Raw genomic sequence first — 27,882 nt, 5'->3', positions numbered from 1 at the left:
GTTAATCTGGAAACATGAAAAGAGTCAAATTAATGTAAGGCAAATTGTGGGCTGTGGATCAACTTCGTCCTTAAAGCAAGTTCACTTAATAATAGGATTTAACAAGAGATGTAATTGGCCTTCTGCCTTATCCTGGACCTCTGCATTCCCTGTCTTAAAAGGCAACAAGCACAAATGTGACTTACTCATTTCCTGGCTGGTTAGGAATGAACTGGGGAAGTGCCTACAGAATTAAACTCTGCCATCTGTAGAAGGCTTTTGTACTCCTCAAAAACTCATATACAATGTTTAATGAGATTTGTTTTCCCTCGTGAGGTAGCCTGGTTAACATATGTGTGATTACATTACTCCCTGACATGAAGAGGACAGCATAATTAATTTAGCAGCAGGAAAGGACAGGGTGAGATTTCAGGAAATGTGAGTTAATAAGGTGCAAACTGCTTCTACAAATTCATTATTAAGGAAAATGTTCTGTTCTTTTCTACCTCTTCTACACATTTCTTGGAAGACTGTCTCCTGGGCCACTTGGAGGTTTTACATCAGTTTCAGGAATTTTTATGTCATTTTAATATTTACTGTCTCAAGACCCTTGCCTGGATTTTGACTCAGTTTGTCTGTCACAACTTGGCTTTCCTAGGCTTGCAGAAATTCCTTATCATCCTCCTCCAATTCCTCTGAATTAATCTGCAAATCTAAATTACACTTCAAAAAGCATCTGCCCTAACCACTGCTCTCATTATTTTAAATGTTTTCTCAAATGTCTCCACAAACTCTGCATCTATTGCATTTCCCTTTAACTTCCAAAAATCACTATTTACATTTCTGCTCACCTTTTCCCTTTGCCCTTCAGAACATCTCACTGACACACACCTCTGCCATTACACACCTCTCTTGTTACTTCCCTGGCTCCTGACAGATTACAGCAACCTGGAATGCCAGTTTAATAATCCATTTAACACACAGAGCTGTAAACTTTGGTGGCTGAGAAGCCACTGCATGTGCAGCTAAGCCATCCCTGCTAAGAGATGCAACATGTTGAAGACCAGTAAGGAAAACAACTGAGGACATTATCCACTTCAGCTGTTCTGAGAGAGTGCTTATATTGGTGAGTCACCAGTATTAGTTGGCTATTTGGGGCATCAGCTCTTCAAAAGTGGTGTATACTGTATAATGCACTATATTTGATTCTGTATGTATATATTGTGTAAAAATGGGTATTTTTCAAAGCTGCTGGAGACATTTAGCTAATCAGCTGCCTTGGTATTGAAATTAATTAATGTCAGGTGCGCATAACTTGCTTCAGAAAGCTTGGCTAAAAGACCTGCCAAGAGTTTGTCACTCTTTGAAACAGGAATAAATCCATTTATTCTAAAAGATTGAGTAGAGATATTAGTCAACCAGCTGTCAAAAATACTTCACAGCAGATATGTTCTGAAATGAGATCATTCAAGTCTCTGAGGATTTTAGCTATGAGAGTTTGGACTGGAATAGAAACCTAAATCATAAGTGTGTATGGCTTTGACTAGATAAATCCTAGGTAAAGTCTTCTTACTGAGGAGGCACCAGAATGCTCTTAAAATGAAAGTCTGTATTTTAAATGTTATTGTATGCCACAAGTCAGATCTGGCAAGTATGCTGTGTCTGCAGCCTGGACAGACAGATAACTCAGAATTTCAGAATTTGCAATGTAACAAATGAAGTGATCCTGATTTCATTGTTATTTCTTCTTGTTTGTGTTACCATAGCAATTAGGAACCAAAGTACCTCTATTAAACTGGGCCCTGTACAAAACCAGAAATAAAAGTAATCCTTGCCTCTCCCAAAAGTTTTCTGCCTATGAAAAGGGACAGTGGATAAAAAGGGCCAGCCAGACAGTAAATATAATGAAACAATTCTGCATAACTTATGTTGGACACAGCACACCAGTTTCCATGTTGTTGTCTTTTACAGATCTCACAGGAAAAAAAACCCAAACAACAAAACATGAAGAAACCACCTTTAAGGAGTAACCTGAAGCAGAATGAGGAAGAAACTATGTGGATGATTATGGAGAGCTTCTTATATGTGAGAGGATCAAAGTGAATAGAAGATGATGTTGATGCTGAGGTATAACCAGCCAGGGAAATGGTGGTTGTGAAAGGCTTCAAAAGTGAAAGCAAGCAGCTTGTGTTTAATAGGATGGGAGAGGAGAGATAATGGAGGGATGGGAAAAGAGGTGTGTGATGGTCAAAGCTAGGGAATGGATCTTCTCTGTAGCACTGGGAGTGGTTATGGCTGAGAGATATCATCTTAACTGACCAATTAAAGGAAACTTGCAGCAACAGTATTGCAACAAAGGAAGAGAAATTAAAATAGTTTTAGGAGAAGGCAAGGTATTTCCTTTTGATTCTCTTACTTCAAGTCTGGAGTTTCTGTGTACATCACTCAGAGTTATTTTGAATCTATCACTGCATTATAATGAAACATAACGGCATGCAGTGTGTGAAGTTTTGTTTGTTTCTTCTTCAGCAATAGGAGTCAGCTTTGGTCATCTCAAAAGAAATATGATTGTGACACAACTGGCAGCCCTAACAGAGAGTAAAAATCTGAGGAGACTAAAGCAACATGGTACTTCCATCAAAAAGATAAAAAAACTTTAGCTGACAGTTTATTTTTTGGATTTGTCATATTTCTGAGGAAGCAACCATTTTACTGTAGTCCAACAGACTGGATTCTGAAGAAGATTCTGATGAGAACCTGCCTATTTTTGCTAGCCAGCTGGTAAAGATTGTAGTGAGCTCCCTTTTTTTTTTTTTTTTTTTTTTAATCTATAACCTTCTTGACTTTGACTTTGTGTATTTGTGTGGGCTTTGTTCACACTGCAACAGAGATGGGAAGGCAGGGCAGACAAAGGCACAGCTGCAAAAGTTGGGCGAAGATGTTACACAGGCACCATTTCAACTTTTGGGGAGGTAACTGCAAAAGCTGGCAGCTTCAGGCCTATCTTGATCTGGACTTTTTCAGAAAAAGAATCTCATTCACAGAAGGCTGAAGGCAAGGCACCATAAGGAGTTTTTGCATCCTACCAGGATCTTTTGTCTAGAATATCAGGAATAAATTAAGCTAAGGAGTAGAGATGGAACCAGGTAGAAGCCATAGGAAAGAGGGCATTCCCTGAAAACACGGACAAGTGTGCTTAATTGTACATGCATGAGAAACAGAACCCTGCAAGAAAAGGAAAGCTGACCTTACTTCTGAAGAAGCTGGTTCTGAAGCACTTAAAGTCTCTAACAAGCTGTGTTATTCTGCACTCCATAAAAAAAAAACGAATTATGGGAATGCTATGTTTTTAAACAGAGAATGCAAAAGAAGATAACAGACCCATAGAGTTTATGACTAGCTTGTAGCTGAAGGGCCAGTTTTGCATTTTGGGTTTACTTAAATCCCTGAGAAGAGTCCAGCTCGTGACTGGAGTGTGATACAGAACACACTGCAAGAAACTACCCAAGGAGTCTGTGATGTATAAAAACAAACCTGAAAATATAAAACCTGTAGTAAAAGCAGGGCATAAAGTGAGCTAAAAATGAGCCAAGTCTTAGATCTCACCAGGGCAGGATATTCCTTGGAGGAGGAGATGGAATGGGGCACCCTGGCAGAAGAGGAAGATTTTGTCAAGGAGGTAATACAGCTTTCGACAGAGTTCGGAGCAGAGCTGAGGGAGCCCTCTCTTCTGGGATATTTATACTCTTCAACTTTCCCTGGCACAGAAACTCAAAGAGGGGCTGGCAGGCTCCCTGTTCTGGAAACCACAGATTAAACTGAAAAAAAACCCCCACCAAAATGAGGGTACCTGTGCTGGTCAAGACCACTAGTTTCATCAAATTGAATGAGTTTCTAAGAGGAGGAAGTTTTTTCACCACCTGAGAAGAAATGATCTAGAGGGAGTTTTTGCCACCTATTTTCTTTGCCTGATGTATCCGGAGAGGCCTGGCATGTGTCCTTAGGAAAAGCAGAGAATGTATTTGTGGACATTCAGAAACTGTTTCTGGACACACCATTTCCACAGGCTGCATGTGGGAAGTGATTCACTGGAAAAAATAATAACTTCCTGATTTTATTATGGGTGCTAAGGTTTGCATACGTGCTGTTTTCATCCATCTGGGATGCTGGTAGAGGAGTATGATCGAAGGTTTAGAAAGCATTTGACACTGTCTTGCATGACATCCTTGTCTCTAAATTGGAGAGACATGGATTTGATGGATGGACCAATTGGTGGATAAGGAATTGGCTGGATGGTCGCACTCAAAGAGTTGCAGTCAACGGCTTGATGTCCAAGTGGAGAGTAATGACGACTGGCGTTGCTTAGGGGTCAGTATTGCGACTGGCGCAGTTTTAACATCTTTGTCGGCAACATTGACAGCGGGATTGAGTGCACTCTCAGCAAGTTTGCTGACGACACCAAGCTGTGTGGTGCGGTCAACACGCTGGAGAGAAGGGATGCCATCCAGAGGGACCGTGACAGGCTTGAGAGGTGGGCCTGTGCGAACCTCATGAAGTTCAACAAGGCCAAGTGCAAGGTCCTGCACATGGGTCAGGGCAATCCCAAGCATAAATACAGGCTGGGTGGAGAATGGGTTGAGAGCAGCCCTGAGGAGAAGGACTTGGGGGTGTTGGTTGACAAGAAGCTCACAATGACCCAGCAATGTGTGCTTGCAGCCCAGAAAGCCAACGGCATCATGGGCTGCATCAAAAGAAGTGTGACCAGCAGGTCGAGGGAGGTGATTCTCCCCCTCTACTCTGCTCTCATCAAGATCCCACCTGGAGTACTGCATTCAGCTCTGGGGCCCCCAAAATAAGAAGGACATGGATCTGTTGGAATGAGTCCAGAGGAGGGCCATGAAGATGATCAGGGGTTTGGAGCACCTCTCCTATGAGGACAGGCTGAGAGAGTTGGGGTTGTTCAGCCTGGAGAAGAGAAGGCTCTGGGGAGACCTTAGAGACCTTATAGCAGTCAGCAGTCTTCCAGTAGGCCCTTCCTAAAGGGGGCCTACAAGAAAGCTGGAGAGGGACTTTTCACAAGGGCATGTAGTGATAGGACAAGGGGTGATGGCTTTAAACTGAAAGAGGGTAGGTTTAGATTAGACGTAAGGAAGAAGTTCTTTACTGTGAGGGTGGTGAGGCACTGGAACAGGTTGCCCAGAGAGGGTGTGGATGCCCCATCCCTGGAAGTGTTCAGGGTCAGGTTGGATGGGGCTTTGAGCAACCTGGTCTAGTGGAGGGTGTCCCTGCCTGTGGTGGGGGGGCGTTGGAACTAGATGATCTTTAAGGTCCCTTCCAACCCAAACCATTCTATGATTCTGTGATTCTATGATTGTTGGCTCTGAGGCAAAAGCTAAAGGAACAGCTGTAAATTCTGTACTACAGAAGTATTGTGAACACAACAACAAGTACAGGTGAATGACAGAGCAGAGTTCAGGGCACTGCCAGTATACTAGCTCCTACAGGAAAGGAAAGGGAATAAGGAGTTTTTGGAAAGTGAACTACGCAGCAAATTTTGTGTAATCTAACTATCTGAGCAAGAAACCTGGGAATGTCACTGTGCAAACGCATGAATGAGGGATCCAAATATTAGTATGTTTTGGGGGAAATTGAAAGAATTGCAAATTAAAATTAAGTTGCCAATGGTTATCTCCAAGGTAGGTGCCACTCTAGTCCTCCTACAATGGAGTGGCTGAAATTAAGGACCTGTCATTTATGCACAAGGAATAAAAGAAAAATATTGAATAACTTTATGCAGGTTACAGGACCTTCTATAAACCATTCACTGTTTTGTTCTCCAAAGCTAGCAAGCATGTCCTCCCCATGAGAATACAGAGTCTATTCTTCTAGGTACAAAACTAACACCTTCCAAATCAAATACATTTGGGAGTCATTATTGAAGATGCAGATCACTTACCTGGCTAATTGGATATTATAAACCTCCTCTCCCCCAAACACAATAAAGTCTGTCAGCCAAAAATCTTCACGGGCAAAATGTGAAATGGGTGAGGGCTGGAGCGATCACACAAGATATTGCCAGGGCTGTTAGCACAGTTGACTAGATGCAGTGCCTATGTCAATTTAAGGGGAAAACTTCTAGATGCTACGTGGGATTCAGGAATGGTAATATGTAAAGTATCTTAAGAGGTTACATCACAGTTATTCAGGAATTTAAAAACTCAGTGACTGTAAGAGATCTTTCCCTGACTTCAAGTGACTTTGCTTAGAAACCCGTTAAGGCTTTTGATGTATGCCAAAATTTGCTAACATTATGAAAAATAAAGGCCAAAAAACTGAAACAGCCTGTGTGGGCTGCTGTGCAAACAACACATTTGCTTACAAAGGCTGAAGAAAAACCCTATGTAGCTGTACTGCACTATTCTTAGTACTTCCCTGACATAGCCTTACCAAATGATGTATTATTAAAGCCAGTGATTGTACTTGGAATACCCATTTCCATGAGAAGCAAATCTTAATACAGAGTCTGAGAATATTAGGAAATATGACTACATGTTATAACTAAGAAGACTTTAGCTAGCATGAATTAAAACATTTTTTTTGTTGAAATGCAGGTCTCCATGGATTGATGCTCATTCCTGTTTCCCTGGAGCCTGTGGATTGGTAGAAAGTGGTATTGGAGTAGTCCACCAAAAAGGTTCTGACATGCTACATCCTCTTGTAATTTTGAAGGATGTTTTCAGGAAGTCAGTTGTTCAAATTTCTCACTGTACCTGATTAGTTTATGTGATGATTCAAAAGCATGGCTGAAGTGAATTTACCTTGGGATAGACTGAGGAATCCTCTGGACAGCTAGGTTTTCCCAGACATTTCAATGGGAAACAGTGTTGCACAACAACTGCTGAAGCAAGCAAGGTTAAGATGAATGCAAAACCATTGAATAGGGAGGCTAGGGGTCTTTAGACCATGTTACATGGGCTTAGCCAGACCCAGAAGAGGGAACAAAGGGCACACATGTCAAGTCTCCAGATGATACCAGATGTGTGGACCAGTAGATATGCTGTGGCAGGACTACCATTGAGGGCAACATGGACAGGGGCCAACATGGAACTCAGGAAATTCAACAAGGGCAGATGTTGAGCCCAGCAGCTGGAAGGCAGGGCCCTGCAGAAGTGCAGGCTGGGGCTGGGGGTGCTGGGGTGCAGCTCTGGGGGACAGCCCTGGGCACTGGTAGGCAGTGAACTGAACCGGAGCCATCTGTGTGCCATCCATGTGTTTGGGCAGTAATGAGGGCCAGCGGTGCCTGGGGTGGTGTGAGCAGGACATGGCCCCAAGAGCCAGGGGAGGGCAGGGACTGTCCCCTGTCTGGGTGCTGCCTCCAGTTTGGGTCCCAAGTACAGGAATGACACTGACAAACTGGTGGGAGGCGAGGGGAGGCCATGGAGATGGTGGGGCTGGAGCTCTTGTCCTGCAAGGAGAGGCTGCAGGGCCGGGGCTGGTTCAGCCGGGAAGAGGGGCGACTGGGAACACCCAACAGTGGCCGTGGTATGGACAGGAGGGGATGGAGGAGATGCAGCCGGGCTCTTCACAGGCATGCACGGCGGGAGGGTGAGAGGCAGCAGCACAGCTGAAACAGCAGAAATTCAGAGTGTCTCTAAGGAGGAAACGTTTTCCCCACAAGGACAGCCCAGCAGTGGAGCCGGGGCCCAGACAGCTTGTGCCATCTGCACCCTTGGAGGGTATCAAGTCCCAAGTGGATAAGGTCCTGAGCAGCCTGGTCTGAGCCCAGAGCTGGCTGTGCTTCGGGCAGGGCTTGGAGTGGAGACCTCCTGTGGTCCCCTCCCGAGTTATCTTGTAATCCTATGAACTACAGCGCTCGGAGCACCCCAGCAGCTCCTGCACCTTTCTTACCTAAAAGAGCGAGGGTACCCTGCCATGGCCCTCCACTATGGCAGGTTTTGTGGCAGAGAAGGACGGCAGGGCAGGCTGTGGCGGGCCGGGAGCCGCTTCGTCTTCTGCAGATGTGTGTGAGTGGGCATCTTACCAACGTGTACGAATACCTGACGGAGGAGCACGTCAGAGGGAGCCTGGCTCTTCTAGCGGTACCCAGCGACGGGAGCGAGGCGCTGGGCACAAGCTGAACCGCAGGAAAAGCCACTTAAACTTTAGAAAGCACGTTTTTACCGGGGGTGGGGTGGGTGGGGTGAGGCACTTCAGCGGGCTGCCCGCAGGGGCGGCGGCACCCCCACCCCCGAGGACGCTCCAGCCCCGGCCGTCCCGTCCGGGGCCGACCCCGCTCCGACTCGGGGGGTGGGACGGGCCGCCCACCGGGGGTGCCCGCGGGCCCTCCCCGCCCCTCCCCTGCCCTCCCGCGGCCGCGGCTCGCCTCCCTGCGCCCCGCCGGGGTGCCGAGGGGCCCGCTCAGCCCCGCCGCCCCCCCCGCCGCCGCCGCCCCGGGCTCGGCGCGGCCGCGCCCCCGCGCTCCCGGCCGCCGCGCCCGCCCGCCCCGCCGCCGCCGGCCGCGGCTCCCCCGGCGCGGAAGATGCTGCGGCTCTGCCTCCTCGCCGCGCACGGTAAGCGGCGGCGGCGGCGGCGGCGGCGGCGGCGGCGGCGGCGGCGGCGGCGGGGGACGCGCCGCGCCGCCCCCCGCCCGCCCGGGGCGCGGGGTGGGCGCTGCTGCGGGGTCGACCGCGGCCCCCGGGCCGGCGGGGCCGTGACCGGGGGCCGGCTTTCTCCTTGCAGCTCTGCGGCTCGCCGGGGCGGCCTTGCTCTCCCCCGGGTCGTGCGCCTTTGAGGACAGCGCCTGCGGCTACGAGTGGGACTACGCGCATCTGCCCTGGGCGCTGCACGGGGAAGGTAAGAGCGCTGCCGCCCCCCGGGCGTGCTGCCGCGCCTCCCCCTCCCCCGCCCCGGGCGCTGCCGCTGCCCCCCGGGGCGCTGCCGTCCCCCCGTGCCGTCCCCCCGCCGGGCGCTGCCGTCCCCCCGCCGGGCGCTGCCGTCCCCCCGCCGGGCGCTGCCGTCCCCCCGCCGGGCGCTGCGGCGGCGGTGGCGTCGCGCCGGGGTGCCGCGCTGCTCCGCTTTCCCGGGGAGACGGCCGCCGTCGGATCCCTCCCGTGCGCAGTTTCGGGCTCCGGGTGTCAGTCCCCTGACAGCCGATCGGTCTGCAGGGGCTGCGGGGAGGCGTCCGATCCCCCTCCGCAGCCCCCAGGCACGGGTCTCGCCGCAGGTTTCTGCAGGATGCCTCGGAAACCGCCTTCCTACTTCTTCCACTTTTTGCTGGGGAAAGGTGACTGTTATCAAACCTGCTGTAGGTAACTGGTCCTCTGCCTAGAAGAAACACACCTGTCAAATTCCCGTTAAGCTGCACTGTTGCTTTTTCTAAAAATATATTTTGGGCTGTACTCTAGGGGTGCATGCATTTTCAGGGCAGGAGACGATCTTTGTGAAGAGTGTCCTTACAACATGTTCAGTGAAGACTTTTCTCCAGTTTGTGGTATCTACAGTTCAACAGGAAAAAAACAGGCTCTTAGTTTTTCAGAAGTTGTGTTAGACTTTACTGAGACCGACTGCTGTTGCAAGAGGGAACAAAATCCATTCACTGTACAGAGTTTCCATGCAACTGTAACTCTTACTTGGTAAGTTTTTAGTGTAGGCTCCCGTTTTTGACAGAATCAATATGAACAAACCAAAGACTAAACAAAACCAAATACAATATGGTTATAACTGGGTAATAAAATAATTTAGTTTTGGTTATGTTTGGCCACAACCTCATTCATAAAGTCAAAGTTGTGCTCACACAGTAAAAGGGACTATGAGTTTTCAAAGTTTTTAAGCTCTAAAAGAGGTGCCCAGAGTAATGAAGAGGTGAGTACAGGCAGAAATAGACACCCCTCACTACCCCTCATCAGTGCTCCATTCAAAGGTGGCTAGTCCAGTTTTGTCATTCCACTTGTTACTTCATTGATAATGCTTTTTTTTTTTTCTGATTGATACCCAGTTCTCACATATGCAAAATAAGTCACCTGAATTGTTCATTTTTAGATTAATCATTAGGGTTTGAGAATGTATAAAGAATGCTTACGTAGAAAAGGCTGTGAGGATGTCATGATTAAAATAATTGCTTTTTCTTTTCTTCTTTTTTTTTAATTTAAATATACATAGATTTTCCTGCATTTTTTGAAGATACTGGTGGAAATTTAGTAACCATACATAGATTTTCCTGCATTTTTTGGAGATACTGGTGGAAATTTAGTAACCATACATAGATTTTCCCGCATTTTTTGGAGATACTGGTGGAAATTTAGTAACCATCTCTGCTTTCCCAGCTATGCCTCTTAACATCATGCCGACTTAAGCCACCTGTCTTGGAAGCAGCACTTCCTCCTTGTGATTAACAGGGAGCCACATGGTAGTGGTATTGATTCAGGTCCAAGGGACTGTGAGATGCTGGGAGTAATACCTGCAGAAATGGATGTGCATCATGTTGTGCACATCCATGCCACGGTGCTTCAAGAAGCTGGGAAATTTGATCAGAGATTTGGATCAGCAGCAGCCTACTTTTTTTTTTTTTTGGCCCACAGAACACTATTTTTGTTGTTGTAGTTTGATTTTTCTGTGTGACCATAAGCATACCAGTGGCTACACAGCTTCTGTCATTGTAGATCTTGTTTTTCGGAGATATATAACTAAACTTATACTCTGGGAGAATATGTGGTATACCAGCTCTCTTAATAGGCATAGTTATGTCAGCATTTCCATTATAAACCTTTTTTCTGCAGTCTGTAATTTAATCACTGTAAGTCGTTCTGTGCGAACATTTGGCACACAAGGTGTGCCTCCTCAGAAATACATTCATAGAATCATAACTAAATCTAGTTGAAAATAGTTCATTCAAATCTGTGTAGCAGGTGTGCAAAACCAGTCTTCCTTAGATGCTCTTTTAGTCTTTTGTCTAGTAAAACCATGTTCCTTTTCGCAGCGCTGGGCCCTGGTATTTGCAGGTCAGTGTATGTACATGTGGTGATTTACTGGGGTAGTGGAGGAAGTGAAGGATGGGAGTGGTGGCTTAGCTTTGAATTGTTCCACTTCTTGCATTGCTTCAAAACTGTTATTTTAAAATATGATTTGTAATATAGAGTTATATACAGCAAATCTCTTACAGGGATTATCTGACTTGCAGTGCAAGTTCTTTCATCTTATAAATCTCTCAGTAGTGTGGTGTTGTGCCAGACTGTCAAGATGATTTAAATATAACTAAAATCCTGCCCAGAAATTTCCACTCCATACTTGAAAGTTTTTTGCCTGGTTGCTAAGGAAGCCAATATCTTCTGAAGGGCCAGGCACAGAAAGGAAGTGTGAGGCTAAATCTTGCTTTTGTTTACAGCTATGCATTCCCACTTAAACCAATAGGTTTCTAAGGTCCAGCTGCTTTTTTCAATGTCTCTGGCTTCTCTTGAGTATTCTGGTAGTTCTGGAATAAGAGATTTTTTTTGTGTTCAAAATATCAATAAAACTATTGTCGAGTGCAAAAGGAAGATCAAACCAGAATAGTCAATGCTGAAACAGATAGCTGTTTCACTCTTCACTGCTTTACTCAAGACTGGCAAATCAGGCCCTAATGAAGCGGGTGTTTGTAGGATGTCAGCTACACAAGAAATAAATCAGTCGTTTTACTGTAATATCTGTGCAGTGGACCTGTGCTCCCATAAACTTCTGCTTCACTGAAACCCTCTGTAAGCCTCAAGCTCTCTCACATGGCTCTGAATTCAGGGGTAGGACCTTCAAGTATAAACGTCAAGGTGCTCTTTTTAACTGTCAGCTTTCTGAGTCAGTCATCTGCTAACTCAGTCTTTGCATTTTAGAATTGCGATGATTTTCAGCAGACAAACACCATGCAAAGAAAAATGTAAAATACAGAAACAGCTGAGGATGTAAATTTCTTGCGTGCTTACCTGTGGCTGAGGAGCACACCCAGCTGAGATCGTGGCCCAGGCTGGGTAAATAGAGCATCATGCTTGAGGCAGCATGTTTCCTAATGTGCCAGTTCTGTTTTCAGTGTAAGCTGGTAAATCCCATGCAAATGTGATGTGCTTTATGAAGTGGGTGTTTGTAGGATACCAGCTACACAGGAAATACAGCAATGTTGTTGCTCAGGAAAAGGGCATCATCACGTAATCCTGGTTCTGAAATCTGATGAGCAACAGATGAATTTGTGTGTGATCAATGGACCAGTGATAAGATCTTCAAGCTTTAAGTGATTTGCTAGTGCACATAAACCAATTTGTCAATGGTTCATTTTAACTCAGAGGTGTAGGCATGCTCCTATAAATATTTTTGCATTCATGATGCCTCTGAACAGATAATTTATTTAAAAAAAATCCAGGTACAGAATATAAGACAAAGATCAAACTCCTTGAACCCAACTAATGGATGAGAAATTCGGAAAGCAGATCTATATTCATCACTACTGTGGTATTTAGAGATAGTTGAGGAGCTTGAATACCATGTTGCTTACCACTAACACCAACAGGTATATTTAGCATGAGTTTATGCCCAGCTAAGTTGGGGCACAAAGCTTCACAGGTCTATAGTGGCCAGTTTCCACAAGAATTTACTTCTGTGTCAGCAGTGTATGTGTTGCAAGGGAAGGACCTAGTTAATTCTAATACATACTGTCAAACTTTGTATGATAGGATTTCATCAAATAATCTTGAGATTTTGTTTAACCAAATTGTGCTTTTATTTCAGAGGACACGTGCTTTGTAAGTGTAAAACAAACGTTAAAACAAAGGAAGATGCTGTATGTAACAGGCAGTAATCCTGAGTAGCGTAACAAATAAAGCCATGTAGACCCACTTGAAATGGCAGTAGGAAACACAGCCTTACATCAGTTGCAGCCATTCTGCAGGGTTGGATTTTGGCATTTTTAGCTTTCCTCACAGCCCTGTCCAGCACAGAGGCAGCCATAACATGACTGTAAGAACATCCTGCTCATAGCATTATTATAGTAAGTTTCATTAGACACAATAACTATGGCATATCTTTTTCTGTGACTCTGGACAATGTTTACATTTTTGCCAAGAATATCTGTACAGCGTCTTGTGTGCCTGTGTCTGTGGGTACGTTTTGTTCTCATTCTCCCTTCATTTTAACAAAGACCAGTTTAATAGAGCTACAAATAATGTGTATTTGGGCCGTCAGCTCAAATTTGCACTAATGGAGTTTGCTGTGCTGTATCTGCTTGCCTGGATTTAAGCATTAGATAAGAAATTTGTTTTACTACCCCTGCAAGCTAAAGGGAAGAGAGGTTATTTATATTAGCAATGTGCTCCAAAAAGCAAGTGGTCATTGTTAAATGTGCCCATGCACTGCCAGTTGCAGTGGACTTGAAGCTATTTTAGTAGTAGTGGCAAGGGGGTTTGTACACTTGTCTCCTTATCAACTTTGCTCTTCTGTGGAGCGTTGTCAAGCAACTTTCCGTGTTGATATTCTATAATGAGCTATGTGGCACTGAACTGCTAAAGCTGTAAGTGGTAGTTGATACAGCCATATGCATCTGTCTCTCATATGATCATTGGCACCTTTAAATGCATAGTTTCCTGTGTGTTGCTTTCCTTCTAAAATTCTGCAAGTGTGTATTACTTCAAATCTCATGTCTACTGGGATATATTTTAATAGTATGCATTTCAGAGTTCTTTAATAATGTTTTCTCTTTCTGCAGTATTCTGGGGGAGACTCATCCTTAAAAAGAAATAGATTTCATTCAGAAGAGTGATGTAATAAATTACAATATATCTAAAAATAGTCTTCTCCTTAAAACATGCCTACTTTTTGCTGCATTAGTCCAATACTCTGTTTCTGTGATACACTCGAGGTCAGGTAACAGGTTATGGTAAGGAGGTAAGCAAGCAACATCACTAACAACAGCGTCAGGAAACTGAAGTCTATCTTTTGGGACATACTTATCATATAGCTACACTTTTAAATGGTTTTAAGATGGAAGATAATTTCAAGAGACAGGATAGCCATCAGATAAGTCAGGCATGAGAGCAGCAGTGTAAGGAATCTCAAACCTAAACATGGCCTGCATACCATTTAAATAGATTGTATTTACAGCTGTGCCATATGACTTAAAACTGACCTCTTTTGACCTAAGCTCTCTCATCTTGAATGCCACATCATTTGGTTGTAATATGCAGAGTCTGAAACAGGTAATCACTGGTGATCCTAAATTTTGTTGCACAGCAAGCGCAGTTCCTATCTGACCTGTGCTGTGTTGTGCTCAGTTACAAACCTACTGGCAGATAGATTGGCACATCTGTAGTCTCAGTTTTTTTTCCATCTAACTGCAGTACTTCCTGTACATAGGAAAGTAAGCAATTTGAAAATGTAAAAAAGGTATAACATTGCTGGCTTTGTACAACCCTAAGAGGAGACAAGTGGTCTCACATGTTTGTGATAACTGTGTAACTGGGAGCAAAATAGAGGGTAATTCACGGAGACTTGCACCAGCTTGTACCTACCTGCAGCAGAACCAGGCCGGCATACCACAATGCTCGCTTGCTGGCAAGGTTTTCAGCTGACAAATCCACCCTGCCATGAGAGCGTATTGGTTTGGGTCTCCCAAACCTGTAGTCTGGACATCTCTGCACCGAATGCCATTTGATGGAATGGAGAAGCCATTAAAACTGGCACATGGTCTATTTTGCCTTGACCTGATAATTAAAATGTTTGTCTTCCTGGCCAAAATAATTGCATTTGGAGTGACAGCTGTCCTTCCCAATCACTCCCAGGGGAATAAATAAAAAAAAAAAAAGGCTGACTCTCACATACTTCTGGTACACTTAGACTTTTTTGCTCTTCTTATTTCTCCTTCATCTCTGGTACCATTTCTCCTGTACACTCCACTTTGGCTACTGAGCCACTACTCTTGTGTTAGCAGCTCATTTATTCTTGCTATTTTCTTGTTCAGTCTGTCACCAACATCTTAATAGTACCATGTGTGAGAAGCATTTAGCCTTGCTCCAGCCTCTCCCTTGTCTTGCTGATACCAGTAGGAAATCTGACATTTTTGCTTGCTCAGGTATAACTTCTGTCCTAGGCTTCTAGGCAATAGCATTTTTATTGAACTATGCCCAAATTACAGTTATTAGCATACTTTTTGCTCATCTTCAGAGGCAGGTCTTGTGTAAAGAAAGACGGCCAAGAGTACTTTATGTTCATGGAGGGCCTCAGCAGCAGCTGCCTGTGCGTGACACTTTTGATAAGTCTTGGCTTTCCATTTGCAGCAGGAGAACAAACGAATCCTAAATTGTTATCGGTGAGTCACTGCGTGAGAGATGAGTTTCAAAGCATTCCTCTCCTCCACAGGACAGTAAAATTCTCAGAAGTATATTTTCACATACAGCTGTTAGTGATTCAGTGCTTAGAGAGTCAACAAGCTATTTTAGTATATTTTACACTGAGCCATGGAGGCTGGCCACAAGAGAGGGACGATGGCTGTTATGAAATTCATTTTTACCGAATATACCTGCAACTCCTGACAATAGGCTGGACTTTGTTTTGCATGAAAGCAACTGAAAATAGATAATTTGCCAATAGAATTTGAAAAAAAATTTAAAAGCTGTAGGAGGGCAAAAGGGTGTTTGAGAGTGGTGATGGAGGCCAAATCACCTCAGTCGAACAAGTAACTTGCATGTAACCCAGAAAAAAACTGATTCCCTCCAGGTAACAAGGTTTGTTACTCATTAGTAGGGTGAAGCAACTTGTATGATTCTCTACCACTGATACAGCACTGTAAACCACACTTAGTAAAAATTTTATTGCAGCTTCACATTTCAAAATGCCGCATGTTTACATGAAAAACTATCTGGGCATCTGTGTAGCAGCCACTCAGTATGAGCCTTCAGCTTAACTGGGACATAACCTGGGCTAGCTTTAATTTACGATGCAACTGTGCACATTGGTTGCACAGCCTACCCAGAGAGACTATGGTCACACCACTGCAGCTTGCACATGTACGCAAGGTGACTGTATTCCCAGAGTCTGCTGGAAAGGCTGCAGGGATCTGGGCATGTCTCAGTCGAAAGCTGGAGGGTGAGGTATGGCTTCCTGCCTGAAATCACAGCTGCTGTGGCTGGCTGTGATGGAGACGGGTAGGGCCCAGGATTAGTAAATCAGTCTAGCTTTGTAGCTTTGTACTCTTATCTTCTCCATTAATAGGAGGTTAAATAATATGTTTTCAGCTTCTGTTATAAACAGGACGAATACTGAGCTTGCAAATATTGTCAAAGTTTGCTAAAATACAAGTACAGACATGCAAAATCACTTGCTGAAAACAGCTAGAAATATTTTCAGTTTTCTGAAAAAAATGAAAGACTTAAATGAATTGAATTACAGTTTCTTTTTAGGAATTTCAGGGTGCATGCATGGTGTGAGTTTTTGTATAAGTAAAACTGCTGACAGGCAGTACTTTGTGGTCATTATGCTTATTACACTACAAGTACAAGCATCTTGAAAATGAAGGGGAGAGCCAATCATTTGCCAGTTCATTTTTTTGGAGGGAAGGAATGGTGTTTTCAGCACTGTCAATTTTCAGTATAAATTTTGGTTGAGATCCAACATGGGTCAAGACCTGTAGTGAGGAAAAATAAGCTTGTGCTTGTGCTGAATGGTGACCACGGACACTTCAGAAGCATTTCTACTAGTAAAAAGACTTGTTCACCTTGCATATGGTATAGACTGTTCAGAGTTGTAATAGAATCAGCCTGAAAATGCCCTAACAGTCTTATTATATAGGATGCTATCAAGTGGAAATCTTTGAAAGCTTATTGAAAAAATAAGCCAAACCCAGTTACAATTAGTTGTCTTGTGTTCCCCCTTTTTTTTGTAGTTCTCCCATTATATTACCTTCTGAGATTTTTCATACCCAGCCACCATGTGCAAGAGCAGTACAGGCAACACTGTAATTAGTTGACTGATTAAACTTATCAAATGGGGTTAAACCTCCTACTGTTACATCTGAAGAAAATATGCTTTAAAAAACAGGAGAGATTTTCCTTTAATCTTTCAGTTTTTACTGTCTTAATATTACTTCGTAGCAGTAATGTTACAGAAGGCCAGATAAAAAGCCAGCGTAGGCATCCATGTAACTTCATACAATGCTTTTATTGCTTAGAAGCCTTTATATAATTTGAACATATTTTATTACCCCCATTTGAAAGAGTAGGCATCTTTTGGCCCGTCCTTCCCTGTGGTTCTAGGCAGCCAGAAATTCAAGTCTGATTATTATAGTCCTTCATACGATAATCAAGCCAAAGATTCCTACAATTTTACAGAACAATGTAGTGCCCATCACTTTATAAATGCTCTTTGATTAACAGAGTGTTTCTTACACACTATGTGGCTGTTCCTCCAACACATTTTCTTTTGACAAACGCGGCTCGAGATCAGTATATTAGACAACTCTAGTAGTCTGAGTAATTGTGTTGGTGTACTTTGAAGGTTGTTTTAAATAGATGTATTCTCTGATAAAGTATCAGCTACATGTTACTAACACTTTGCTCTGTTCTGAAAACCTTGCAAGTCCTAGTATGAAAATATCCATGAATCATGGTAATTAGATTTCCATTTGAAATATCAGCCAACGTCTTTTAGGAAATAGAGTCTTCAGTTTTCAAGTAGCGAACCATTAAAATACTTAAAGAGGATCTGTTGTGACTTAATGAGTTTCTTCAGATTTGCTGGGCCACAAACTGTATTTCTTATTAAAAATATAGGAAGAGCTACAGAAATGGAAGGGCAAATTATAGCTGTTGTGTACAAAACCATAGTGAGATGCAAAGTTATCAAAGGAAGTAATTCTCCATTTTTCAGCTTCTCTTTTTTTTTGGTGTTACATCATAACAATCAATTAATTACTACTGTAAGACTGGTGCCTTGTCTAGCACTCATGGTTGAATAAAGGTTGAAGTAGGCTTCTGTGTGACAGTGGTGTCTAGGGAAATGCTATTGCATTCAACTTTGGAGCAGATCCATTTGTGGCAAAAAGTCATACCTGGAGGGTAAGGAAGCCAGACAGTCCTACCTGTTCTCTGAATAAGTAGAAGATTTCCCTTTTTCTGATAATAACATTAAAGATCATATTTTCATGCACTGTATCTAAGAGCAAAGTTTAGATTAACTGTGTAAACACTTTCCTTCAATAAAGCTCTAAGTGCTCCACAAAGCACTTTTTACTTGCGGTAGAAATCCTCAGCTGATGTATAGATGGGTAAACTAAATTGTCCAATGTCACTCCGTGATTCATTTGTAGATCTTGCAATGAAAATATATCTCCTTTCATAGACCTGTTTTACGTTTGCTGAACCATGTTTCTTCCAGCCGGGAACACATTTTTTTGCTTTTCAGTAACTATCATGAACATGACTTGAGAAGCTCTGTGAAGAAGGCTGGTGTCAGCAGGTGGGATAAAGTAGTCTGTCTGGAATAGGGAAGTGTGAAATACAGAAAGGATGCAAACATCATTTGATTGGCTGTCTCTTCATTCCAGGGTTAGATAGTGAGGTTGGTGCCTGGCTATGAGAATCCAGGCTAGCCTCATATACTCTTAGGTAGCTGTAAGGCAAAGTCAGTTCTGAGTTAAAGAGTGTTGGGTGTTAAGGACTTCATCTAGAAAATCTGAATGGAAGGAAATACAATAGGAAAATCTGTTTTATTTTCCTTTAAAGAAAGGGGCTTGTCCCCTCTCATAAAGGAGGTCAGAACTAATGAGCTTAACCAATGTGTTCTGTATTTAAAAATCTTTCTGAGGCAACAGTTGTTGTTGTTGTTGTTGTTATTGGGGTTTTTTACTATTGATATTTGCAAGACTATATTCTTTGAGGTGTAGTTGCTCTGAAGGCAAGGCAACTCATGTTGCTCATGGGGAAGGCAACATGAGTTGCAGCCAAGGTGTGGGTGATACAGGAATAGAGCTGTCCTGTGGCATGGCTGCTTTCTCACTGCATGTGTGCTGCAGGTGGACAGTAGAAATGCCCAAAGGCGTACTTAAAAACTGTTTTGAAAGGGGAAAAAATTAATTTGTCTCTTGCCTCTTTAGTGCTTAAAGGCACCTTAGCTGAGATCAGTTTAGAAATACGAAGTCTAGGCTTCTCTTGCTGGAGAACTAACTGGAAACTTAGCTGCTGAGGCTGTAGCATTATAAGCAATAAGAAGCTGAAGAACAAGGAAAGAGGACTTCCAGTCTTCATTTGAAACATTTTCAATACTTTTAGCACCTACTTACATTTCACATACCTGGAAGTTCTGTTTGGCTTTTTTTGTTTGTTTGACTTTCTATACCTGTAAGATCCTTATAGAAAAGCTGATATATGGGCTGGATGAGCAGAGGTGTGGTGAGGATTGAAAACTGGCTGAATGGTTGGGCCCAGACCTCAGGGTGGTGATCGCTGTAACAAAGTCTGGTTGGAGGCCAGTCACTAGTAGTGTACCCTAGGGGTCACTACTGGGTCCGATCCTGTTCAACATCCTTACTAATCACCTGGATGATGGGGTGGAGGATACCCTCAGCAAGTTTAATGATGATACAAAACTGACAGGGGTGACTGATGCATGGGAGGGTCATGCTGGCCTCCAGAGATATGTCAGCAGGCTGGAGAAATGGGCTGACAGGAACCTCATGAAGTTCAACAAGGAGAAGTGCAAAGTCCTGCACCTGGGGAAGAACAACCCTGTGCCAGAACGTACTCTGGGAGATGCCTATTTAGAAAGCAGCTTGGCAGAAAAGGACCTGGGGGTCCTGGTGGATACCACGTTGAACAAGAGCCAGCAATGTGCCCTTGTGGCGAAGGTGGCTAATGGTGTCCTGGGCTGCATTAAGAGGAGTGTTGCCAGCAGGTCAAGAGAGGTGATCCTTCCCCTCTGTTCAGCACTAGTTAAACCCTCTCTAGAGTTCTGTGTCCAGTTCTGGCCTCCCCAGTATGAGAGAGATATGGCCATACTGGAAAGAGCCCAATGAAGGCTCATGAAGATGACGAAGAGACTGGAGCATCTCTCCTATGAGGAAGGGCTGCAAGAGCCGGGACTGTTCAGCCTGGAGAAAAGAAGGCCTGAGTGGGATCTTGTATAAATAAATATAAATACCTGAAGGGAGGGTGCAAAGAGGATGAGCCAAGCTCTTTTCATTGGTGCCCAGTGACAAGACCAGAGGCAACAGGCACAAACTGAAACACAGGAGGTTCCCTCTGAACATCAAGAAACACTTTTTCACTGTGAGGGTGGCTGGGAGGTGGTGGAGTGTCCATCCTTGGAGCTATTCAAAAGCCATCTGGACATGGTCCTGGGCAGCTGGCTCTAGGTGGCTCTGCTTGAGCAAAAGGGTTGGACCAGAAGACCTCCAGACGTCCTTTCCAACCTCAACCATCCTGTGATTCTGTGGTATCTTCATGTTTTTGACTGAAAGCTAAGAAAAGCCCTACTGCAGTGGTCTTTCAGAGAGATCTCCACCCACAATGAAGAATGTGAGAATTTCTGGTACTTTTTAAGGTAAGAATCAGAGTAGTCACATGTATGTATACATGTCTGAGTCCATTTATGTGTATGTATAGATGAAATCTCTGCACCCTCATTCAAGAGAAGAAATGGGAGTTTGTTGTAGATCTCCTGTTAGATAAAGGATCTCTTAATTATTGTTAACAGGATATGGATAACTTGTTCCTTACTGGTATTTTGGGGGCTTGATTATCATGTAGCTACGGTTTTCTAATGCTTATGGCTGCAAGGCTTCATGGGAAACAGATAAACTAAAGCATAGCACACTGATGCATTTTGCAAAAAGGTCTGTTCCTCATAATTTCCTACTTTTTTAGTAGTTTCCATTTGAAGACTTACTGTCTTTGGTGTGTGCTGTGTTACACATGGTTGTTATCCTGAAGAAACTTTAGCAAAATAGTTCTGCTCCAGCTATTCACTCTTGGCAGATCATTCTGCAAATGAATGTCGTTGACTGAAAGTACCATCTCACAGCTGTTTAGCCAAAGTGAGTTGAGTTCATTTAAGGCCATACAACAGAGTTGACAGTAATTGGCATCATTGTTTAGTGGAGTCAGCAGGGAGGTGGACAAATGAATGGATATGGACTCTGAGTTGTGCTCAGCTCATCAGAATAGGTTCAGGCAATTGATGAAACAGACCTAGATGTCTGTGCTGTCTGCCTTGCATCTGTTTGGGAAATAGAGGCCTTAATTCCCCCAAGCCATGTATCCCCAAGCTGACTTGCAGTTCATTATCAGTATTTATTACTTTTGTCTGCTTTTAGCAAATCCCTTCTTCTCTCCTTCCCCCATATGCCAGGTGCCTAGCGTACAGAGAAGTGTATTTCCTGCCTTAAACATGTACACACTTGTGGCAAGCAGTCACAAAGACTTACAAGCTTTAAGCAGGGGCTGGAACCAGAAGACCAGAAGACTTGGAGACACATTTCCGTGTGTCACGCCATGCTTCACAATCTTGCTGAGACCTTTTTTATCCCAGGAAAATCATGAGTACCCAAGCATCAGGTGATAGCCAATTTTGTCCTGTATGATTATGGCAGAACAACAGTGAGAATCTGTGGCAGAGCTGGGATAATGCTGTTGGTTTCATATCTTGCCTCTACTCTACAGTGAGTAATTTTCTGTTATAGAGCCCTACAGTTTGGTGCCATCCTTAAAAGCTCAGTAGAAAATTTACTCAATACAGGCAGCAAGAAAATGAGGAGCTTTTAGTATGGCTCAGGCTTTAAGCCATAGCTTAAGCAGCAGTATACTCCTGTAGCTGTGAACAAATTCAGAGCCTTCCCAGTAATCAGAAAATCCATGTTTCCTAAGTGTAAACTAATTTGTGATTGTTTAAATTCCTAAGTTCTCATAAAGGGAAGTAAAGGCTGCCTAGTCTGCTAGAGTACATACACATACACAAATGAAAACTGCAAATACAAGCATCCTGGTACCTGGATTTTAAAAGTGTGTCCAATATAGCAACAATAAATACGTTTAAGAAAACCGGATTTACTTGATTTTTTTCCCTTAGAGGTGTGCCTTGGAGACATGATAACATCCAGGGCACAAACAATGATAAAATCTATCAGTATGCAGAATAAAGTCTGCTTACAAGTCTCTGTCAGTACACTGGTATGCTTAGCATCTGCATCTGCAGTTGCATATTCAGCTTCACAGTACTTACTGTCAGCAAACCAGTTATTAACATCTTCATATATATCCTTGAAAACTTACATGTAGCTGTATGAATTCTTCATTTTAAGCTGTTGCTTATAGCATTTCAAGTAGGGTGATCTGTAACATTTTAAATATGCATACATATAGCTAGGCAATGCTAATCTACGCTACTGGTTCCTATATAGTCATTGCTTTGCATTTTAATTCTTAGAAGGCCTTTTGCAGAGGGATTTCTTTGTGGCCAAGAATATTCTTGTGTGCTTAAGTGGAAACATGAGAGGATTTATACCAATACCAGATTGTTCTCTAAATATAGCCTCTTCCAGCACTTATTTTAAACTAAGTGTCAAACTGGAGAGTTATTAGAGCAGTAACTGTAGTTTGTTTGAAAAAGAAGAGAGAACTTTGCACAGTTAAGTTGTCATATATGGAAATAAGATGAGTGGTATGTGTAGTTTAGACCACAACATACAGGTAAAAAGCAAAGAGCTGTAAGCAGTCTTTGTTTTTATATGAAAACACACTCATGAATTTGGAGTAGACTTCACAGCTGTTGGGTGTTGAAGCCAAAAATAGAGTTACGTGATCAATCACCGCTTACTAGCAGAGAACTCCAATTCCTGTGCTGGGTCAGCTAGATCTTTTTGTGTTAGTTAGCCTTTCCAGAGTTGCTTAGCTTTTGTGCTGTTTCTTTTTGGTAGACCATTTTGTGTTTTCTGTTAGTTATGCATCTAGAAGGGAATTTCACTGCTATACCTTCAGCCAACCTGCAAGTTAGTCCACTATTCTTAAGAGAAATAAATAACTTAGCTGCTTACTGCAAGATTGCATGTGGCACCCACTTGTTGGCTTAGGTATCTCTGTTTGCTACTTGAGAGAGAGAGAGAAAGTGAGGGAGAAAGGAGAAGCTCCAATTGATGCCTGGAGCAGTAGAAGTTTCACTATTAGTCCATGATTTGAAAATACTAAATGATTCTCTGGAAAGAGAAGAAACTACTTAATCTTTGAAACTTGCTGGAAAATGGAATTGTTGCCTGCTGGACATCCGTACTAGCTAAACCTCCCTCTTGAGGCCTTTTCTAATTTGGTGATTGTACCATCCTGGTGTGTATGACCTGTATTGTACTGCAGGAAACTCCCTGAGAGGGAAGGGTGGCAGTCTGAAGGGTCCTTATAATAATGCATTGCTCTAGCCTGATAGAAGAAGGCAGCCTGTAAGGTCTTCTAGAGAGAGATGTTTGCAGGCTGTACCTGCACAGTGGATCTGTACATTTTACCGGTGACTCTACTGACATGTTGCCGAGGAGGATGCATGATGTGCAGGGGAAGTCTGCTGCAGGGTTTCTGTTAGTGCTCCTGTAGTCACTGTTAGCCGCAGAACTACCTGAAGGCTACAAGAAATACAGCCCTGCAAGGACATGGATGAGAGTCTAGAGTGACAGAGATTGTCTCAAGTCATGAAGGCACTAGATGGTTAGATCACAGTAAGTCTGTTGAGAGAGAGATGTTGAAGGAGTCCAGGTCAAATAGGAATTGATACGCACCATGGAATTTTTATCCTTAACTTGGAGTTGTGGCTCTGCTTTTCAACCTCTTTAGCTCTTCCAACATTTCATGGAGCTGAATTGTCAAACAACAAACCTTAACATTTTGCTGACAGAATTATAAAAATTAGGAAATACCGAGCCTTCTATCCCAACTGCTTCTGCTGCCCATCATCTGTAGCTGATTGATAGTAACAGCTTCATGTCAGCAACATGTCTGCAAGCACCCATAACCAAAGAGCAATAAGCTGTGAGGGAAGATGGACCTGCTCTGTGACAACTTCAGTAAGCATCAGGAATGAGCATTAGATGAGTTGTTCAGCTTCAGACTGTTATTCTGGAGGTGAGGACATTAACTTATTCCATGGTCAGATTAAATCAAACTGATTACAAAGGTATTAGTCCAAATAATTGACTTTGCTGTTATCTTCAGTGATGACATATTTTTAGTTTTCAACTAACATTAATTAAATTAAATGAAATTTTGAAATACCAACTGTAATGAAGTACTCTGTACTAATTGCTTTATCCTCCTATCCCACCAGCTTATTCCACAATTGCATTCATATTTAATATCATAGAATTGTAGAATGCTTTGGGTTGGAAGGAATCTTCAAAGATCCTCTAATTCCTACCCCCCTGCCATGGGCAGGGACACCTTCCACTAGACCAGGTTGCTCAGAGCCCCATCCAACCTGACCTTGAACATTTCCAGGGATGGGGCATCCACAGCCTCTCTGGGCAACCTGTTCCAGTGTCTCACCACCCTCATCGTAAATAGTTTCTTCCTTATGTCCAACCTAAATCTACCCTCTTTCAGTTTAAAACCACTGCTCCTTGTCCTGTCACTGGAGGCCCTGGTAAAAAGTCTCTCTCCAGCTTTCTTACAGGACCCCCTCATATATTGAAAGGCTGCAATAAGGTGTCCGTGGAACCTTCTCTTCTCCAGGCTGAACAACCCCAACTCTCTCAGTCTGTCCTCGTAGGAGAGGTGCTCCAGCCCTCTGATCATTTTCATGGCCCTCCTCTGGAGTTGCTCCAATAGGTCCATGTCTTTCTTGTGCTGGGGACCTAGAACTGGACACAGTACTCTAGGTGAGGTCTCACCAGAGCAGAGTAGAGGGGCAGAATCACCTCCCTTGACTTGCTGGCCACGCTTCTTTTGATGCAGCCCACGATGCCGTTGGCTTTCTGGGCTGCAAGTGCACATTACTGGCTCAGGTCCATCTTTTCATCCACCAGTACCCCCAAGTCCTTCTCTGCAGGGCTGCTCTCAATCCATTCATCCCCCTGTCAGTACCGATACCGGGGGTTGCCCTGACCCCAGTGCAGGACCTTGCACTTGGCCTTCTTGGACTTCATGAGGTTTGCACAGGCCCACCTCTCAAGCCTGTCAAGGTCCCACTGGGTGGCATCCCTTCTCTCCAGCGTGTCAACCGCACCACACAGCTGGGTGTCGTTGGCAAACTTGCTGAGGGTGCACTCAATCCCACTGTCCATGACATTGACGAAGATATTAAATAGTATTGATCCCGGTATGGACCCTTGAGGCATACCACTCATTACTGGTTTCCATTTGGACATTGAGCTGTTGACTGTAACTCTTTGGATGTGGGCATCCGGCCAATTCCTTATCCATTGAGTCATCCATCCATCAAATCCATATCCCTCATATCAAAGATTGTTATCAATATCTGAGAATTTTCTGAGGTTAACAAATGGCTGGTAGTTTTGAATATCATAATTAATATTTGACTCATCTTGACCAGGCTCTGAATTTTGTTGAACCTCATTTTTATATTCAGCTATGCTACCATGTTTCTTTCATAGCTGGCATAGAAATATACTACAACAGGACTGTCTGATGAGTACAGTTTGGTTGCAGTGGAATTTGCTTTCTGTTTGTTTACATACTTCATTATTAGGATTATGTCTGTTCGCATGATCTGTTGCCCAGGTTTCCATATGTGGTAATTCTATGGCAACGCTTGTACTAAGACACAATATGACCATATACAAACTAAAAGCAAAGTTTCAGGTCTCCTGGAACAGAAAGTATACTTTTCCTTTTCAATTAATGTTTATTAAAAGGCCCCCCTGAGGCTGAATTCTAGCACCTAACTCTGAGCTGTTGTGGAAGGGCATTCAAAAAGATGAGGTGTGATTTTATTTGACAATTCAAGCCATGGTGCTACAATGGGAATCTCCTTCATCATCTGCAGAATAAATAATAATGTTAACGGGACACTGTCAAAGTGTGCCCAGTTTGGTTTATTTCACATTTGTTTTGATATAACCAGGAACTCCCACAAGAAGGGTAAGCATCTTGAAAAAGTGGCCCACAGTTGCTTTTCAATAAGAAAGACTTACTAAACTATTTCATTGTCCCATCAAATGTCTATCATCTACACTTCTTCCCTGAAAAGAAAGGATATAAATTGCAGAGGGAAAATGTGCCCAGAAGGAAATTTTGATGTTAGGGATTTTGGATGTCCTGGAGATTGAGCAAATGAGTAAAGCAGGTAATGAGCCTGACAAAAGGCAGTGCACTTATGCAGTGTGTGGGTCACACCAGCAATAGCAAGCCTGTGCATGGTGTTCTGTAGGTGAGTGCTTGATGGGGAGTGTCTTCATCAGTTTTAACCACGAAAATTAGTCAGTAGGGAATGCACATGTCTGCCTCAGATCCTGCACCGGAGGACTCCTTTCCTGTCCCAGTAAGGTTGCCAGCTGCTTCTTGTGACACATTTCCTCCATGCCAAAGAACAAATGTTAGGTGCAGCAGGTTTTGGTAGTTGCCAGCCTTCTGCCTGTCACTGACCTGCCCATCTGCAGGCCTCCACCATATAGTTATTTCTCATCATCTGGCAGGCAGCCACAGGTTTTGCTTAATATAAGAGATAATTTAGCTTGTGCTTATAATTTCTATCCAGTGGTCCCTTGGCAATCCCTCAGGCCATGATTAAACAAACTTTTAGTTGATATAACTTTCTTTCCACTTTCATATCTGATGCAGAATTTAAGCCCTCATATACTACTGAATTACTTACGGAGGGAGATACAAAGAAGTAACTCAGGTTTGTTCTCTCATGAAATAGCTAAGCAGAGGTTGAGCTACCCAGTTAGATCTGTTTTCAGTAAGGCTCTGTGGGTTTAATCTTCTCCTCACTGGGCTGCATGTGGCACAGAGATGTAGAGGAGGAAAGCAGGTTTAAAATTCGTTGTATGCTTCCACTGCTGGAATCAGTCTATATTCTCCTGAAACAGCTTGGTTCATGGGTCTGAGAACAGCTGGGAAACAGAGCCATTTTCCTCCCCAGAGGGTTGCAAGGACAACCACGGGCATTTCTTGAGGCCAGTTTCCTGACCGTTAGTACTCCTGTACTATGCCTCAAGAGTCGGAAGCATAACAAAGAAACAATTCCTTTATTTGCAAAATGTAAAAGAAATTGCAGGCTTTGATTTCTTTTTTAAAGCAGATTTTTAAAAAGCCAGCATGGATTAAAAAAACCCTGTGGAAAAGAAAATAAAATAGAGCACTTTTTTAAAAACAAGGAAATAACCACATATATGAATATCCCTGTTTGGTTGCTTTCTTTGTGTTGCATGCTGTATCCCTTGCTCTCTAAAGCATTGTGTGCTTTTTTGCGTCTTAAGAATATGTACAGAAAATTTATTTACGTATTTGCACGATGTATTCTATTGATCCCCCCCTTCATTAGCATTTTTCTTTTTTAAATGAAAAAATAAAATCTATATAGCAAAGTTCTGGTTTGCAGTGATCTTGTGAAATTACATTTTCCTAAATTTTGAATGTGAAGATTTTTGGCCTTAGATGGTTGTCGTATGCTAGGTCTGCTTGGATCAGCTTCTTAGTAGCGTTAGAGACCAGACTTTTGAAGACTGGTGTGCGAGACCTTATGTTTTCCTCCCTCAGAGCACTGTAGTTATAGGAATACTGGCTCAAAACTTTGGGTTATTTCAGTATCATGCATTGAAAAGTTGTCTCTTTTTTTTCCGAGTTCCCAACAGTCATAAATATTTCTCTTGTTTTCCAAGATAAAACTTGGCAAGAAGCTACTCTTGTGGCCTAGTTTACTCTCAGCTTTTGAGGTGTGGAGGAGGAGCAGCAGCTCTGGGAGTTTCAC

At 43.3% G+C, this 27,882-nt stretch overlaps 1 protein-coding gene across 2 annotated transcripts in view; it reads left to right on the top strand.

Annotated features, from left to right (window-relative positions):
- Positions 1–8,436: 8,436 nt before the first annotated feature.
- MAMDC2 (MAM domain containing 2) overlaps positions 8,437–27,882 on the top strand; it is a 64,013-nt gene continuing 44,567 nt past the window's right edge. For both annotated transcript variants that reach the window (XM_069775764.1, XM_069775765.1), the window contains exons 1-2: positions 8,437–8,549; positions 8,719–8,832. In XM_069775764.1, the coding sequence (XP_069631865.1) occupies positions 8,519–8,549; positions 8,719–8,832 (145 nt within the window). In that variant the 5' untranslated portion in view covers positions 8,437–8,518. The remainder of the gene's footprint in view (positions 8,550–8,718; positions 8,833–27,882) is intronic.

This window comes from Haliaeetus albicilla, chromosome Z (assembly GCF_947461875.1).
Source record: "Haliaeetus albicilla chromosome Z, bHalAlb1.1, whole genome shotgun sequence".
NCBI classification, from domain to species: domain Eukaryota; kingdom Metazoa; phylum Chordata; class Aves; order Accipitriformes; family Accipitridae; genus Haliaeetus; species Haliaeetus albicilla.
This window is presented reverse-complemented; position numbering and strand designations above follow the sequence as displayed.